General features: G+C 42.4%; 1 protein-coding gene across 1 annotated transcript in view; it reads left to right on the top strand.

Moving 5' to 3' along the window:
- The window catches only part of TDRD12 (tudor domain containing 12), a gene marked incomplete at its 3' end in the record, with an annotated part of 85,860 nt that overhangs the window by 27,169 nt on the left and 39,488 nt on the right, over positions 1 to 19,203 (top strand). Inside the window, exons 9-16 of the mRNA XM_081108362.1 lie at positions 4,317 to 4,414; positions 5,273 to 5,349; positions 11,290 to 11,370; positions 12,959 to 13,019; positions 13,366 to 13,473; positions 16,586 to 16,771; positions 18,384 to 18,540; positions 19,027 to 19,154. Of these exons, the coding sequence (XP_080964488.1) occupies positions 4,317 to 4,414; positions 5,273 to 5,349; positions 11,290 to 11,370; positions 12,959 to 13,019; positions 13,366 to 13,473; positions 16,586 to 16,771; positions 18,384 to 18,540; positions 19,027 to 19,154 (896 nt within the window). The remainder of the gene's footprint in view (positions 1 to 4,316; positions 4,415 to 5,272; positions 5,350 to 11,289; positions 11,371 to 12,958; positions 13,020 to 13,365; positions 13,474 to 16,585; positions 16,772 to 18,383; positions 18,541 to 19,026; positions 19,155 to 19,203) is intronic.

The raw sequence follows: 19,203 nt of genomic DNA on the forward strand, positions 1-19,203 counted from the left end.
AGCAAAACAAAAAGAAAAAACTCATGGACATGGACAACAGGGTGATGATTGCTGCGGGAGTGGATGGAGAGGTGGGGAGGTGGAGGAGGGTAAAGGGAATAAATGGTGATGGAAGGAGACTTGACTTGGGTGGTGAACATACACACACAGTGCACAGAGGATATATTGTGGAATTGTGCACCTGAAACCTGTATAATTTTGTTAACCATAAATAAGTGCAATAAAAAGAAAAAAACCAACAAAATAGTCAAAGTTTTGTTTTGTTTTTCCACGTGAGTATACAGTTTTTCCCAGTGTACATTATTTTATATTTGTGGTGATTCATCTCCTATATAGATTTCTAAAAACAGGACTTCTGGGTTAAAGGATAATTTTATTAGAACACTAGAGGCCCGGTGCACAAATTTCATGCACGAGTGGGGTCCCTCGGCCTGGCTGGCGATTTGGGCCAATCAGGGGCGCCTGCCTGCCAGGGGGAGGGATTGTGGGAGGTTGGCTGGACGCTCCTCCCCTCCTCCCCCATCAAGGGCAATGGGGGGGGGCCAGCTGGCTTGGGGGAGGGACTGTGGGAGGTTGGACCCAGCAGCAAGCTAACCCACAGCCAATTCTGCGAGGAATTGGGCTCCCTCCTCCCTCCTGTCTGGGTCTGGGGTGCAGGTGAACCAGATTTGTGGCTGTCAGGGCCCCAGCAGCAAGGTCTGGGTCAGTGTGCATCATAGCTACCAGCCGGTCATCCGGTCATCCCGGTTGTTTGGTCTTAACGGTCACTTAGGCATATATATATAATTTCCAGGTGCTTGTGCATAGGTGCCATATCATCCTGGAGTCCCACTGTGAATCAAGGGAGATTGTGCCTATTTTTGCTCACAGCCTCACTAGCAGAGAGTATTCCAAGTCTTTGAGTTTTTTTCAGCCTGCAAATAAAATATAGTATCTTAGATTAGTTTCCATTTCTCCTATTATAAGTGCTACCTATGATTTTGTAAAAAGCCATGTACATTTATTGTGGTTAAATATGCTGTTGCAAAAGGTAAGATTTCCTTTTTTATGGCTGAGTAGTATTCCATTGTATAAGTGTATTCCATTGTATAAGTGTACCGCAGCTTTTTTATCTCCTCACCTACTGATGGGCACTTGGGCTGCTTCCAAGATCTTGGCTATTATAAATAATGCTGCAATGAACATACAGAATATGTTGATACACAATAACACTAAGTAAATGTTGGTTATTAGTATTATTAGTATTATTACTGCACTACTGGTTTATTTTACTTTTTCCTCAAGTACATATATTAATAGTTTATACTATTAACTATTAGTTCGAATCCCATTCAGGTCACATAACATAGATTGCGGGTTTGATCCCTAGTCAGGGAGCATATGGGAGGAACTCGATGTTTCTCTTTCCCCTTCCTCTTTTCTCTAAAATCAATAAAAACATCCTCAGGTGAGGATTTAAAAAAAAAAGTACTTCATTTTCTTCTGATCTCTGACTCTTTTTTTTTTTTTTTTTTAATATATTGATTTTTTACAGAGAGGAAGGGAGAGAGATAGAGAGTTAGAAACATCGATGAGAGAGAAACATCGATCAGCTGCCTCTTGCACATCCCCCACTGGGGAAGTGCCCACAACCCAGGTACATGCCCTTGACCGGTATCGAACCCGGGACCTTTCAGTCCGCAGGCCGACGCTCTATCCACTGAGCCAAACCGGTTTCGGCTGATCTCTGACTCTTGATTATTCTTTTATAAGTTCTTATTATGTCCTGTTGATTGACTTTTTAGAGTTTCTCTTTATCTTGATATTCTGTAGTTTATTTAAAATGTATTTAAGAGTAGATGTCTCAGTATTCATTTATTAACACTTGGAATTTTTCAATGAGAGAATTCATGTTTAACCTGAATTTCTGAAAAGTATTAAATTTTAATGTTTGAAAGATTTTTTTCCCTACCTCTCTTCCTGAAACTATTAGCCATAAATTAGTGTTTTTTAAATTATCCTTTTTTAGCTTCTTTTTTGAATTTTTAATTTCTCTGAACTGATTTCTGAGAAGTTTTCTTAATTTAATTCTTTAAATTTTCATTTTTCTCTTTGCTTCTAGTTCAGTATTTACTTCATCTTATGAGTTTTCAATTTTATGACTATTTCTTACTGCTTAGAATTTTACTGGTTCTTTTTATGTGAGCCTGTCTTTTCATATCCATCGGTTTTGTTTCATGTATACTATTTCTTCTTTTATCTCTTGGATATTTTCAATAGATTTATATAGGAGTCCTTTTCAGACTCCTGTTTTATCTCCATTTCCTTTGGTGTGACGCTCCACCTCCTTGCAGACCTTTGTGAGGTGCTGTTTTTTTTTTTAAAAAAATATATTTTATTGGTTTTTTACAGAGAGGAAGGGAGAGGGATAGAGAGTTAGAAACATCGATGAGAGAGAAACATCAATCAGCTGCCTCCTGCACACCCCCCCACTGAGGCTGTGCCCACAACCAAGGTACATGCCCTTGACTGGAATCGAACCTGGGACCCTTCAGTCCGCAGGCTGACGCTCCATCCACTGAGCCAAACCGGTTAGGGCGTTTTTTTTTGTTTTTTTTTTTAATATTTATGATGGCATCGAACTAATTTGTGATTTCAGTGATCTGTGTTATTCAATAGGTGAAAGGTATACCTTGTCTTCTTTTAATCCTCACCTGAGGATATTTTTTCCATTGATTTTTAGATAGAGTGGAAGGGATGAGGAGAGGTAAAGAGAAACAACAATGTGAGAGAGACACAGCGATTGGTTGCCTCCTGAATGCACCCTCACTGGGGTTGGGGCTCGAGCCTGAAACCCAGGTTTGTGCCCTTGACCAGAATCCAACCCGGGACCTTTCAGTCTGTGGGCTGACACTCTATTCACTAAGCCAAACTGGCCAGGGATATACCTTTTAATTTAATTTGTGTTTCTCTTATTGATACTTAGAGTAAATATTTTCCCAGAATTGCTCGGTAATACTCTAATAAATGATTGCTGGGTTGAATTTCTTTTGTTTTTCTTTTCTTTGAAGTCACATCTTAATTTTTACCCAGCTTAATTATCCATATTCACTAAACAAATTTTGTCACTTGTCAAAAGTCGGATTTAGTCCTGGAGGATAAATATATTTGAAAGAGTCTTCTTCAGAAATTTGCCACTTCCTGGTTATTCAAATTCAGCTTGTTTTCTAATATGTTTTCTATCCACTATGCTATTAAGAAGTGAAATGCACAATTATGACCTCAAACCATTGCTGAACTGAGTTATAATTGGTGTTCCAGTTGTTGCTACATAACAAACATGGTATTTAGTGATGTGAAACAACCATTTGATAATGCTCATGGATTCTGTGGTCAGGAATTCAGTATGAGCACAGGAGGAAGGCTTTAGCTCTGGTTCACAGTGTGTGGGACCTCGGCTGGGAAGACTCTTAATGGTCTGGTGGAAACTTAATGGTTCGATTCATTTGAAGATTTATTCAAGTCCTATGTCTGGCAGTTGCTGCTGGCTTTTGCCTGGGACTTCAACTTGGGCTGTCAAATGAAATACCTGTAGTGGCCTTTTCATGTGGTTGCTTGGACTTTCCTCACAACTATGGCGGCTGGGTTTCAGAAGTAAGCATCCAGGAGAGCAAGTCGCAGTACATGACGTTTTGTGACGCAGCTTTAGAAGTCACATCACGCCACTTCCATGTTGTTTACAAGCCCGCCCAGGCTCATCAGAAAGGAAGATAGCGCCCACCTCTCCATGAGAAGAAGTGTCCAAATCACATTTTAAGAAGAGTGTGTGTGTTGGGAGACATGTTCTAGCCCTCTTTGGAAAGTAGAGTATGCCAAGTTACGACAGTAAATTATGTTTACTTCTTAGTAAGCCAGTGTAAAGGAGTTTTTAAAGCATTTTCTAATAAGAAGGGTAAAACAAGATTTTTAAATTTAATTTTCTCAAGAGATCAACCAAAGGACTTGTATGCATGCATATAAGCATAATCAATGGACACAGGCAGTAGAAGGGTGAGGGCATGTGCTGGGGGTGGGAGTGGCCGGGGAGAGGTCAATGGGGGAAAAAGAAGATATATTTAAACAATAAATAAATTGTTTAAACTTTAAACAATAAAGACTTTAAATTAAAAAAATTTAGTCCCCCCCCCCAAAAAAAAAAATTTAGTTCCCTCAAGTAAGATTTAATGTAAAACCCTATTCCATAATAATTTTAGGCATTAAGATTTTATTATATTTTTAAAATATCCTTTTTGTCATATTTCCTATTAACACCTTTTATCACTATTTTTATTTTTCAGATAAAACTATGAAATGTAAAGTGGCTTCCTTGCCTGGTTCACCTAAAAATGTATCTGAAAAGAAACAACAGTGCATCTCTTTAAAAGATGTAAATAAGGTTGTGTTTTTAAATGTTCATTAAATATAAATTTCACATAATGTTAATTTTAGAATATTCTTTAAAATCTAGGAACCAAAAATGTTTTCTGTTAAAAAATCTTTGGCTATGATAATTTTATTCATGAAGAATTATAGTTTGCATGTTTGCTCTATTTCAGAAGAACAAAAACTCCAGCCAGCTCTCACTTTGTTCTTGGCCTAGTGGCCTCTCTACAAAATGGGGTATTTATCCTCATTTTTAAAAAAAATATTTTTTTATTTATTTCACAGAAGAAGGGAGAGGGAGAGAGAGAGAGAGAAACATGAGTGATGAGAGAGACTCATTGCTCACCCTCCTGCACACCCCACACTGGGAAGTCAAGCCTGCCACCTGGGCATGTGCCCTGACTGGGAGTCAATCTGTGATTTCCTGGTTCAAAGGTTGATGCTCAACCACTGAGCAACACTAGCTGGACTATCCTCGATTTAAAAACGGTGTGAAAATCTGGAATTATGGGATACTATAATAGTTAAATTCAAGACTAATCTGTCCTCGTCTCTTTGGCAATATAGGTGAAAGTTATTACAGGACATTTTAAATACTGAAATGTCAGCTCCTGCTATGTGGATATTTCAATATAGTGGTTATAGCAATGATATAATCATTTTTTTGTCTCTCTATATCTGTGTTGCCTGAAAATTATCTAGGATGGTTGTTTATGAGAATTATTCCCATGGAATTTTCAGTGCATGGGATGATGCCCACCAACTGAGCCACACTGGCCAGGGCCTCATGGAATTTTGATTCATCAAGAATATATATTTTACTAGCATATATATACTCTTTCTGAAAATAATGTGGGGTTTTTTTTAACAGTGTGTTGAATCTTCAGTGTGTTGGCCAACAAAAAGAGGCATAACCATATATGCTGATCCAGATATACCAGCAGACAGGTATGATTTGAAAATTTAGTGTAATTAACTAGAGACTTAAGTGTAATATTGTCTTATATAGTGTATGAGATTGATGGTAAGAAAGTATTCATTTTCAAAAAAAGACTGGCCTTGGAAATTTTGGTTAAACATATTAATTTAAAAGAAAAATGTTATGATAACTGGTTAGCAGCACAGTTGACCGAAAACTGGTAGTGGATCTAGAGTCTCCTGTTACCTTGTCAGATAAAAGTTGTTTCCATAAAGCAGATTCAGTGAAGTTTCCTTAATGTAAAGGATGGACAAATGTGGGCCAGATGGCAATACTGGTTGGTGGAAAGCAAAGGATGGTTTGTTTCTTCTTGAAGATGAGTATCAAAGACTTTTGACTATAACCCTATCCTCACTCACATACGTCAGTGATAATAATGAAGTCATAGAAAGGATGTAATATACCACTTCATGGATAGTGTAAGACCTTAAAATAGTATGCTTCCATTTCTCTCCTCCTGGACTTTATGCAATGTTGTTATACACATTATACGTTTGTTATAAATGCTAGACTCTATAGCAGTGATGGCGAACCTTTTGAGCTCAGCGTGTCAGCATTTTGAAAAACCCTAACTTAACTCTGGTGCCGTGTCACATATAGAAATTTTTTGATTTTTGCAACCATAGTACAACAAAGACTTATATTTTTGATATTTATTTTATATATTTAAATGCCATTTAACAAAGAAAAATCAACCAAAAAAATGAGTTCGCGTGTCAGAGGTTCGCCATCACTGCTCTATAGTCATTTGTATTGAAAGTATCTTTCAGAGAGATTTAAATAAATAATAAGAAAATAATCTTAAATATTTACCTAAGTAGTTACCATTAATGCTTTTGACTTTTTGTGGAGATCCAGATTTCTATCTGATATCATTTTCTCTCTACCTGAAGGACTTTCTTTACTATTTATTATATTGTGGGTCTGCTGGTGATGAAATCTTTTATCTTTTGTATGTCAGCAAAATTATTTTAGCTTCTTTTTTTTTTTAATATATTTTATTGATTTTTTACAGAGAGGAAGGGAGAGAGACAGAGAGCCGGAAACATCGATGAGAGAGAAACATCGATCAGCTGCCTCCTGCACATCTCCCACCGGGGATATGCCCGCAACCCAGGTACATGCCCCTGACCGGAATCGAACCCGGGACCCTTCAGTCCGCAGGCTGACGCTCCATCCACTGAGCCAAACTGGCTTCGACTTAGCTTCTTTTTTTTAATAAATATATTTGCTAGGTATAGAATTCTAGGTTGACAATCCTTTCCCCCCTTATTTTTAAAGATGTTGCCCCACATTCTGGTTCCTCACATTGTTCCCAATGCAAAATATATTGTGATCCTTTTCCTCTGACTGCTTTTAAAATTTTCTCCTTATTACTGGTTTGAGCAATTAAAAAAATATATATATCCTGTAAAAAAAAAAAAAATATATATATATATATATATATATATATATATATATATATACTAGAGGCCCGGTGCACAAAAATTTGTGCACTTGCGGGGGAGAGGGGGTCCCTCAGCCCGGCCTGTGCCCTCTCGCAGTCTGGGACCCCTCGGGAGATAACGACCTCCTGGCTTAGGCCTGCTCCCGGGTGGCAGAGGGAAGGCCCAATCCCTAGGTGCAGCCCCTGGTCGGGCTCAAAGCAGGGCCGATTGGGGAGTTGGGGCGCCACCCCCTGTCATGCACAGAGCAGGGCGGATCGGGAGGTTGTGATGCCACCCTCAGTCACGCTCAGGGTAGGGCCGATTGGGGGGTTGGGGCACCGTCCCCTGTCACACTCAAGGCAGGGTCGATGGGGAGGTTGCGGCGCCACCCCCTGTCACGCACAGAGCAGGGCCAATCAGGGGGTTGGGGCACTGCCCCCTGTCACGCACAGAGCAGGGCCAATCAGGGGGTTGGGGTGCTGCCCCCTGTCATGCACAGAGCAGGGCCCATCAGGGGGTTGGGGCGCCGCCCTCTATCACCCTCAGAGCAGGGCCGATCATGGGGTTGGGGCGCCACCACTCTCACACTCAGGGCAGGGCCGATGGGGAGGTTATGGCTCTACTCCGTCACACACAGAGCAGGGCCCTTGGCGGGGGGGGAGGTTGGGGCGCTGCACCCTGTTACATACAGAGCAGGGCCCGTGGGGTGGTGGTTGGGGTGCCGCCCTCTATCACCCACAGAGCAGGGCCGATCAGGGGGTTGGGGCGCTGCCCCCTGTCACACACAGAGCAGGGCCGATCAGGGGGTTGGGGCGCCGCACCCTGTCACACACAGAGCCGCAGGGCGATCAGGGGGTTGGGGAGCTCCCCCCATCAGGCACAGAGCAGGGCTGATCAGGGGGTTGGGGCGCCTTCCCCTGTCACGAACAGAGCAGGGAGGATAGGGAGGTTGTGGCCCCACCCCCTGTCACACACAGAGCCGCAGGGTGATCAGGGGTTTTGGGCGCTGGCCCCTGTCACGCTGATCCCGGTTCCGGGAGGCATATTACCCTTTTACTATATAGGATTGAGGCCTGGTGCACGGGTGGGGGCCGGCTGGTTTGGCCTGTAGGGTGTCCTGGATCAGGGTGGTGTTCCCCACTGGGGTGCCTGGGTGAGGGGATGATGGCTATTTGCAGCTGGTCACACACCCTTCAGGGTGGGGGTCCCCACTGGGGTGCCTGGCCAGTCTGGGTGAGGGGCTGAGGGCTGTTTTCAGGCTGGCGGGTGACTGAAGCTCCCAACTGCTCCTTTTCTTCTTTTTTTTTCTTTTTTATTCTTGGCCAGCTTTAGCTTTGAGGCTTGGCTCCAGCTCTTCGTCCTCGGCTGCTGAAAGCTGGTTTCTGGCCTTTGTTTACCTTCTGTATTTGAAACAATGTTGCGATCCTGCTGGCTGAAGCCCTGGGGACTAAAGCAGGTTTCTGGGGTTTTGTTTAGCTTCTATATTTGAAACATAGTTGCTTAGAGTTGCAGCTCAGAGGCCGGCAGTGGCAGGCGGGGAACATTGGAGTCCTCCATCACTGAAGCAAGCAAGCCTCATGTTCACTTTAAGCTGCCTGGCTGCCAGCTGCCATCTTGGCTGGCAGTTAATTTGCATATTGCCCTGATTAGCCAATGGGAAGGGTAGCGGTTGTATGCTAATTACCATGTTTCTCTTTTATTAGATAGGATATCCTATATCATAAGAGGCTAATATGCAAATTGACTGAATGGTGGAACAACCGGTTGCTGTGATGCACACTGACCACCAGGGGGCAGACACTCAATGCAGGAGATGCCCCCTGGTGGTCAGTGCGTTCCCACAGGGGGAGCACTGCTCAGCCAGAAGCCAGGCTCATGGCTGACGAGTGCAGTAGCAGTGGTGGAACCTCTCCGGCCTCTGCGACAGCACTAAGGATGTCCAACTGCTGGCTTAAGCCCATTCCCTGCCATCAGTCTGACATCCCCCGAGGGTTCCTGGACTGTGAGAGGGCACAGCCAGCCTGAGGGACAACCTAAGTGCTCAAATTTTGTGCACCAGGCCTCTAGTATATATATTTTTAATTGATTTCAGAGAGGAAAGGTGAAGGAGAGAGAAATAGAAACATCAATGATGAGAGAGAATCATTGATCAGCTGCCTCATTATATGCCCCACATTGGGGATCGAGCCCACAACCTGGGTATGTGCCCTGACCGGGAATCAAGTCATGACCTCCTGGTTCCTAGGTCGACGCTCAACCACTGAGCCACACAGGGTGGGCTGGTTTAAGCAATTTAATTATTATATGCCTTGGTGTTTTTTCTATCATGTTTTTTGGGCTTGGTGTTCTTTATTTGTAGGTTTGTGTCTTTTATCAAATTTAGGGAGTATTCAGCAGCTGCTCTATAAATATTTTTTTTTGTACCCATCTCTTTCTCCTCTCTTTTTGAGACTGATGAGACAAATATTGATATTGTCCAAAAGGTCCCTGAGGCTCTGTTCATTTTTTCTAAAATTTTTTGGTTGCTTAATAATTCTTCTAATTAATAATTCTTAATTGACTTTTTTTGTCATCTTCATTCTGCTATTGAGTCTACCCATGACATTTTTATTTTATGTTTTTTTTAGTTCTAAAATTTTCTCTTTTTTTAATAGTTTGTATTTATTTGCTGAGAACTTTTATTGTCCCATTCAAGAGTGCTCACCTTTCCTTTTCTTTTTTTTTTAAAATATATTTTATTGATTTTTTACAGAGAGGAAGGGAGAGAGATAGAGAGTTAGAAACATCGATGAGAGAGAAACATCGATCAGCTGCCTCCTGCACATCTCCTACTGGGGATATGCCCGCAACCCAGGTACATGCCCTTGACCGGAATTGAACCTGGGACCTTTCAGTCCACAGGCTGACGCTCTATCCACTGAGGCAAACCGGTTTCGGCACATCTTTCCTTTTCTTTTGAGCACGGTTATAACCACTGCTTCATAATTCCCACTTCTGCACATTTAGAGGTTGGCACTTGTTGATTATCTTTTCCCAGGACAAATGACCTGATTTTCCTGGTTCTTTGCATGTTGAGTAATTTTTTATTATATTCTGGAATTTTGAATATTATGATGTGAGGCTCTGGTTTCTGTTTAATCCTCTGTAGAATATTAATTTTGCTGTTGTTCTTGTTCATTTGTTTTAGTGCGAAATCAGCCACTCCCTTAGGTTCAAACCTCAATTCTGTCTTTCTTTCTGTGGGTGGTGATTGCAATGTTGGCTCAATCTCCAAGTCTTTGGTTTGCTGCTTTGGGTCTGTTCTGAATATGCTCAACTTGGAGTGAGTGTGGGATGTGTTTTGGGTCATTAGCAATAATAGGGGATCCCCTCTCCCCTCTGGCTTTCTCTCTTTTTCCAGGATTTTTCTCACGTTCACTTTTTCCTTGTTGCTCCCTCTCCCTGTTCCTCTGACCAGGTAGATGATTTCTCTTGGAGAAACTGCCGGGTGGTTCTGTGTGATTGGGACCGCCTGTGGAGCAAAACAGTAATAGAAATAAGAGAGAGAAAATAATGGAGCTTGTCCTCACACAGTCTTTAGGCTTGTTTCCCAGTTCCTCTAGAGCAGCGGTTCTCAACCTGTGGGTCGCGACCCCTTTGGGGGTCGAACGACCCTTTCACAGGGGTTGCCTAAGACCATCGGAAAACACATATATAATGACATATGGTTTTTGTGATTAATCACTATGCTTTAATTATGTTCAATTTGTAACAATGAAAATACATCCTGCATATCAGATATTTACATTACGATTCATAACAGTAGCACAATTACAGTTATGAAGTAGCAACGAAAATACTTTTATGGTTGGGAGTCACCACAACATGAGGAACTGTATTAAAGGGTCGCAGCATTAGGAAGGTTGAGAACCACTGCTCTAGAGGGAGGGGGAGGTTTTCTCTCAGGATTCCGGTGACCACACTGCTGTTGCCACTGCATCATGCAGCTCGATGGATCAGCGCTGGTCTTGGGCAGGCCAAGGAGAGAAAAAGAGGGAAAGTCAGTTGGGATTCCCAGCTTCTTGAAGGCTCCTCTTCCCCATTCTTTGGCTTGAGGTTTCTATGTCTATATCCTCTACACCGTCCCAGGTCATCCTCAGTTTAACACCAAGCTATAGTGGAAGGTAAAAATCTAGGAAACTCTCCATGATTGTGGTTGTTTTTCACATTTTGACGTCTCACCCCTATCGTTTTGTACTTTATCCAGAGTTCCTAGTGGTGGTCAGCAGGAGAGGGGCTGTGGTGGGCCTACTCCCTCTTGGCAGGCACCAGAACTGTCAAATGGTGTTTATACTTGGAGGGCTCAGCTCCAGTTCCCATATAAATTTACCTACATAGATCAACTTGCTCCTCTGTGGTACTTTTTAAACTTTCTCCCAGGAAATAAAGATATTTTCAGGATTGGGTTTATAAATTTTAATAAATGTTTTTTTTTATTTCTAGTGCTTTACGTCAGAAGTCAAATGAGAAACCACTCAGATTGGCTGAGAAGAAAGAATACAATGAGAAGAATGGCTGTGTAAAGTATGAATTTTTTTCTTCGCCTAAATTTTATATTGAAATAATTATGATAAAATTATAAGCAAAAGAATTTACATATGATTTTATTATAAATTTCAAATCTTTGTTTCCATTTAAAAATATACATACAATGGCTTCTTTAGGCTTTGAAGTTAGTTTTTTCTTTTACATAATGTATATTTTTCTGTTTAAAGTTCTCTTCCACTATAAATACACATTTCCTATCTCACCGTCTTGATTTTCTTTGGTGAAGTGAACAAAATAAATTAGATATAGTTGATCTTTTGGGGCTGTTGATTTTATATAGGTTGGTGTTTGCTTTCTTTCCAGTTTTGTTATGTTAAATAGGTTTATCACTGGCTCGAGAAACTTTTTAATTATTTGCAGTGTGGAACTGGGGATCTTTTTTCCTTTGTCCTGCCAGATTCACAAAGTATTTACTTACAAGTTGTTTACAGTGGAGTAATAACTTCATTTTACACTTGTTTAATGCACAAAATATTTTCATACTTTCTTTTAAGACTTCTTATGACACCAGCCTAAAAACACTCTCACAGCCCTGGCCAGTGTGGCTTGGTTGGCGAGTATCCTGTACACCTAAAGATCACAGATTTGATTCCCAGTCAGGGCACATTCCCAGGTTGTGGGTTCTATCCCCAGTCGGGATCCATGTGGGAGGCAACCAGTCTGTATTGATGTTTCTCTCTTTCCCTCCCTCCCTCTCTAAAATCAATGGAAAAAATAAAATAAAACCACTTTTACATTTCAAGTACTGCAGCTGCTCTGAAGCTAACAGAGTGACAAAGTTTAAGACAGTTCAGAAATGGGTACAGGTCATGCTGTTCGCTAATTAGCTTGAGATGACTGGGGTGAGGTGTTGACTGTGGAAGTCCTTCAGGCTCCCAGCTTCCCAGAAGCCACCCTGTGGGGTGTGTGTCCTCATCCAGCAGAAGCTAGGCAGGGTGTTTCAAGGCTAGGAGCTCCGAGGCAGCCATGGAGCCCGCAGATCTGGAGTGACACCTGGATTAACATTCGCCTCCCTAACACCTGAAAGCTGTGGTGTCACAGTGGGCGCTTTCCGTGGAACAAAAGACCTTGCGTTGCCCATGTAACTCATTTCTTCTTTTGTTGAACTGCTTAGCAAAGGAGCTCTGAGACAGCTCCATTGCCTGGTACTTTTGTATTAGAAGGTTGTATCTGACCTCCTGTTTGGCTGAGTGTCCTTTACTTAGAACCACTGATTGCACTTCATCCGTCCACTGTGGGTTGCAGGGACTTGGATGTGTTCAGGATTCAACAGCAAAGAAGGAAGGAGACGGTGGATAGTTTAGAACTGTGATGACCTGGGGATCATGCAGCCTTTCTCCTGGTTCACAGCAGGTGGCCTGGGATTGACAGTTCTGTGTCCACAGCCTGAGGCCCAGGGTGGGGTTGGGGGAAGCCTGGGACTGCCTTGACCACAGTGGCCTTTGTACCACAGTGAACAGGCAAAGCAGAACAAGTTTACCTCTGCCCAAGAAGAATTAAAATAATAACTCAAGAAAAAGACACAATTTTTTCCCTTCAAATTGTCTTTTTAACTATTTTACAGATTATTGCAGTTTTTAAATCCTGATCCTTTGAGAGCTGATGGAATCTCTGATCTGCAACAGGTATTACAACTCTTAAAAAAAGTGAAAAAAGAAAGAAAACTACTTTTTAAATCCCTCTCCTTCCTCCCTCTATACTTGAGATTAGAAGAGAAACCCCTTCAGTTGGAGACTTTATCTGAAGACATCCTTTTAGAAATTGTCTAGTGAGACAATTAGAGAAATAGTTCTTCTTGGGAGTGGGGATACTAGAAGATCTTCCTTTCATTTTGGTAGTTTTGATGTTTTTTGATAGGCATATACACCTAGGTTTTTACATTGAAATCAAACTCTTGTCTTTTCTCATGTCCATAAAGTTCTTGGTGTCCTGTGCTGACACCGCAGGCAGACTGACGTGCGTGTCCTCTAGTTGCAGAAGCTGAAGGCGGGCGCACAGCAGGCCTCTGCGGTGCTCCGGAACAAGATTGAGCCTTGCTTGTCCATCGACATGGCGCCGCTTTCGGCAGACCTGAAAAAGGTAAAAGTGCTCCTGAAACCAAACTCGAGGAGGAGTACTGACCTGCCCGAAGGTGGAAGGATTTTTAATAAAAGCTTCTACTGAACTTACATTTGTATAATTTCTTTGCTTTTGAAATTCTCTTATAAGCCTCTGTTACTAATTTCTTATTTATTCTTAAGTCCAGGCTAACTTCTTACAAGTGACTAATTCTTTTATGGAGAAACCATGTGTAACTGTAAGTGCTTTTCTGAAATAAGTTCTCAAAAGTGCCTGTAGAAAGGACTTGGAAGAAATGAGTTGCCAGGACAGTTATGATATACATCTTAGCAAAATTGCTTTATAGACCTTTGTTTTACATAGTAAATTGATCATACATGTTTACTTCCTTTTTTGATAAAAAAAAAGTTTTAAAATATATATTTTTTAAATATATTTTATTCATTCTTTACAGAGAGGAAGGGAGAGGGATAGAGAGTTAGAAACATTGATCAGCTGCCTCCTGCACACCCCACACTGGGGATGTTCCCGCAACCTGCCGGGAGCCGGTCCATCCTTGCTGTTTCAAGGGACCTGGCATATATGGCATACTGTTCTTAATATGTTTGCTCACCTTCTTGGCACTATGTGTTTTAACCAAGGTCACCTCTCTGAGAAAGGTTGTTTCCCCAGGTAGGGATTTTCCCCTGAAGTTAGGGAGGGAATAAAACCCCTTAACTAAGTGCCAGGCGGGTAATTAATCACTTTAACTACGAACAATTATGCTTAAGCTACATAATCTTTACTCCCTGGAATGGAGATAAGAAACGCTCTAACCTTTGGAATAGAGATTGATAGGATTGGAATCAACTGGTATAAATACAGATGTAACAAGACAACAGGACACAGAACCTAGACACAGAACCTAGACACAGAACCTACACAGAACCTAGAGACAGAAGAACTTCGCTGGAGAGAACATGGCAAAAGATCCTGGACAGAAACTGGCCACAGAACCTAGAGACAGAACCTAGCGAGAGAACCTGACAAAAAACCTAGAGACAGAACCTGGTTACAGAACCTGGATAGAACATGTCAAGAGAACCTGACTAGAACCTGGTGACTGAACCTGGCAAAAGATCCTGGACAGGACCTGGCTACAGAACTTGGTTGGAGAACCTAGCCAGAACCTGGCTGAAGAACCTGGCTACAGAATCTGGTGACCGAACCTGGCTGGGGAACCTGGGGAACCTGACTGGAGAACCTAGCAAGAGAACATGGACACAGAACCTGGCTGGAGATCCTAACCAGAACTTGGCTAGAGATCCTGGCTAGGCTGCTGATCAACTGAACGCTGTCTCCGTGTCATTCCTTCTTCGCCGACTCCGTCCACACCTTTGGGGACCCCTGGACCTGCTGGGGTTGGACCCCAGCAGCAACCAAGGTACATGCCCCTCACTGGAATCGAACCTTGGACCTTTCAGTCCACAGGCCAACGCTCTATCCACTGAGCCAAACCAGTCAGGGCTAAAATATTTTTTTTAAAGAATAAAATCCCAAGGGCTACTAGAATGAGAGCGAAGTCTTTAGTGGACAAGAGCTTTCCTCAGGCTCCGGGTTGCAGAGTGTGGCCGACACCCTGAGGGAGGAGTGAAGTGGGTGGGGGTCGTGAGCTTCCCCACCCTGTTTCCTAAACACCCAGAGCCAGTTGCTCAGGAAGGAGAAGGAAGAAACTGAATGGCCCTAGAGAATGACCTTTAGATGGTGCCGTTTGAGATTCTCCCACTAAAAACATCCGCTTGCTGCCCCGTGTTCCCCGGTGATGGGACTCGCACATGGCGCTGAGCTTTGCTCCGCCCTCAGATGAGCGTCAGGGATGGTTAGGTGTTTGAGGAAAGCCCTCACCCAAGGGAAAAAAGACCCAAGCAAACTGATGTAAATAAACCGTGTAGAGAATAGAAGAAAACATTAGAAAATAAATATCCTTAGAAATAAGGTATATATTGTATGTATTTGACAATAACAGGGCACTATAGAAAAGGAACAGAGAATAAAAAATAGATTATTAGAAATTCATACTGTTGTAGAAATAAAAATCAATAGTTGATTTGAGAGGTAAAAGCTAATAATCAGAAAGTAGAACAAAAGACTAACGGATGGAAATAGGGAGGAAAAGAGAAATTGAGTGCCAACTTGAGGTCCAGTATCTGAAATGGAATTTCCAGAAAGAAAGGGGGAAGAGGGCAGACAATTCTAACAGTAACACATGAATAATTTCTAGACTCAATGGATATGACTTCCTGATTTAAGGGAGTTTACCTACCACAGGTCCAGCCCAACGGAGGAACAAGATAGTAGATGTTGTTGCGAAGCATCTAAACTGGAGGGATTCAGAGACCGTGAAGGATTCCAGGGAGAAGAATCTGGTCCCACATGCAGGATAGGAATCGGAATGGCTGCAGACTTCACGTAACAGCAGAGGAGCACTGACTCCAAAGTTCTAATAAGTTATTTCTAACCTAGAGGTCTATCAACGAAGTGTGAGGGGGAATGAAGACATTTTCAGATGTGCAAAGCCTCACTGCACCCTTTGTCAAGAAGCAACTGAAATATGTTCACCAACACAAGAAAGTAAAGAAGACAGCGTGTGTTGCAGACAAGAGGGGGATGGAGCAGGGAGATGCCAGGATGGCAGCTGTGCACAAGGTGCAGAGCGGAGTCAGTCCTGATTTCCGTGGGCTCAGGGCCTGGGAGCAGGACTTCATGGAGATAACTGATGAGATCAGCCTTTTGGAAAATAGTGTCAATGTGGCTGGAGAACTCGGGACATTTGGGAGGTTTTAGTAACAGTCATATAGAAAATAAGCAAATAAAGGCATGTTTTTAAAAAGATTGACAAGTGAAGTTGATGCACCGGCAGATTTAGACAAGAAGCCATATCCTTGTGCTGGAGAGCGTTAAGCACCTGGGCGGTCAGTTGGATCCTTTAATTTGGAGCCTAGAAAAGCAAGAATCTTCTAGCAGGACTTTGGTGCTAGAAAAGATTCAGTGGAAAATGCCAGAATGAGCAACGTATACATGTTGTTGGGGTAAATGCGCAATGAGATGGGTTTTCATTAGTTTATTGTGGTTTTTGGTTATTGATGTTTTGTAGGCTCTTCAAAGAAATAAGTTTCTGGGACCTAGCCACACTGCATCTTACTCCTGGCCTCCCATAGCGCGCGGCTGTGACGTGGTGGTCATTTCTCAGTGTGGAAATGACCCTTTGTTGTACCTTCCACCAGTGCTTACGCTTTTGCAAACAGGGGGCTGCTACAAGTCATTACCAAGTAGAAACGGAGTAAGTTGACAATTTTGTTTCACAACAAAATGGATTAAATATTTCTTTTGAAATTTACACCTAACTTTAGTAAAATTTAGGTTACATTATTCATTTGGTGTTCAAACTGTCAGGACAGAAACTGTCCCATGAGAAACTTTTATCTGATCACAGTCATCGCTTCTCACACTATTCTCACCTTTGACCTCCCTGTTGTGGGCAATCCGCTGAGTCAAGAGAGTCCAGCTTTTAGAGACAAATAGATAGTTTATAAAAAGTATTTCACTGGTTATCTAGTTGGCCTGGCTACCCTGTGAGATGGTCAGACCATGTGTTCTTTTCACCAGTATTAGAGATGAGAAAATTAAATTAATGGGAAGTTACTGGTTTAAATTCTTAACAGCTGGCAAGTGTGACAAGAAGTGAGCTTAGAATGTAGGTTTTCTGTCATCGTCTCATATTCTTTCAAATATTTTCATAGCACCCCCACACTTTTATAAACCTACTTTGTTTTTCCCATGTGTCAGAATCTGAAGATAGCTGAGAAAAATGATGGCGAGGAGAGAAATGGGGTGTGAGGATCAGATATTTGATAGTGGGGTAGTGACATCTGCTTTGCTGGGTGTGGCCTTTGTCTCAGATCCTATCCCAAAGGACACCCTGCAAATTGTTCTGCCCCTCATTACAAGGTGAGAAATAGCAGTACGAAAAGACACTTGGACTTGCGTTTTAGAAAAGATGACAGTTTATTTTTCGAATTATGCTAGGTAGTGTAATGATTCTCCTTTGGAAATCTGCATTGGCTAAGTTATTATGTATTGATTTAATAAAACTAAATGGATACATTTATATCCATCAGTCAGTCAGTAGCTGACCGCGTTGATGAGGTGCAGCTTGTGTGGAGATAGAACCCTGGCTGGGCCAGGAGGGGTGTCCAGGTGCTGTCTCTTGTGTCCAATCTGCTGCCTCTGCATGTCCATGGTCAGCCTGCTTTTACACTGACACCTGGAAGCTGGCGCTCCCCGGGATCTGTGTGAAGGAAAGCCGTCTCCTCTTGTCTTCAGTTAGGTGCGGGCAGGTGTGCAGGAAGGTGTTCGGCAGGCTGTGCGCCTTCGGGGGATATCTGTGGCAGAGTGGAGGGCAGGGCTCAGATGGTGCTACGGGAAACTCAGTCACCTGAGGAAGAGATGTTAACCTTCTTAAAGGTCCCTTTCAGGAAGCGGTTAGTTCACCCTTACGCTGAGGAGCAGGAGCTGTAGAGCCAGATTGCCTGGCTTCAGATCTTGTTGCTACCATGTGTCAGCTGTGCAGCCTTGGGCAACTGACTTCCCCTCTCTGTGCCACAGACCCTGCCTCTGTGAAATGACGTAGCGATAGGTTCTGTCCTGTAGGAGTGTTTTAAGGACTAAGGGGATTAATACTTGTAAAGTGCCTAGTTTAAGCCCTAGCAAAGTCTGAGCCAATGTGTCTCAATCCTTTTTGATGAAATTACAGTTTAACTTTTCTGACCTATGTGATGATGATAAAAATTTATATAGTGCTTACTCTGGACAAAGTGTCTACATGCTTCACAGATAATGTGTCTGATTCCTAACTTTTGTCCAAAATTATGTGGATTTGTTTGTCTTTGCAGCCTCTGGCAGTCATCCTGTGTCCTGGGTGGAAAAAGGCCCAATTTATTTTTGAGTTATTGGGAGACTATGGCGTGTCCTCCAGGCCTCTTCATCCTATGTTATTAACAATTGGACTCCACAAAGATGAAGCCAAAAATATGAAGCTTCCAAGGGGCTGTAAGCATCCTTCCCAGCTGTTTGGTTTTCCCTACGGAACACAGTGGGACCCCGCCCAGCAGCCCGGGAGCTGCAGGTGTCAGGGAGCTGAGGGATGCAGCTGATGGTCACTAGCTCAGACCGCCCCTGTCAGTTCCGATGGGTATAGATGATGAAGGTTTATCTTGGCTTATCTCTGTGAGAAAAAGAGAAAACTGATTTCATTCATTTATGACCTACCTGCTGACGCCTCCTGTTCGTTAGATGTTGACTAAACGCTCCCTGTCTTTTAGTTGTGCAGAACGTGATGGGAGCCCAGGTAGTTAATCCCAAAATGAGCAGGGTTAGCTGGGCAGGTAAACTTCTTGCCTTACCCGCCTGAGCAAGAAAACAGCTTTTGTTTTGTTAGAAGGCATCTCTAGAAAGTATGTGGAATCTTAGGAAAGGAAATGTTAGAAAAACCTGTGGAAAATCTAAAATGTTAATTTTTTTTCTTTTAAAATATAGGTGATATAATGGTTACAACACCACATAGCCTCCTGAGACTTCTCAGATATCAAAGCTTGTTATTTCTTAGACTCTGTCACCTCATTTTGGATGAGGTGGAAGTATTATTCTTTGAAGCTAATGAACAAGTAAGTAAGGCATCCATTTAGATATCATTACTACTCAAATATATAAAGT

The sequence above is a fragment of the Myotis nattereri genome (assembly GCF_964212035.1).
Source record: "Myotis nattereri genome assembly, chromosome: 15".
NCBI lineage: Eukaryota > Metazoa > Chordata > Mammalia > Chiroptera > Vespertilionidae > Myotis > Myotis nattereri.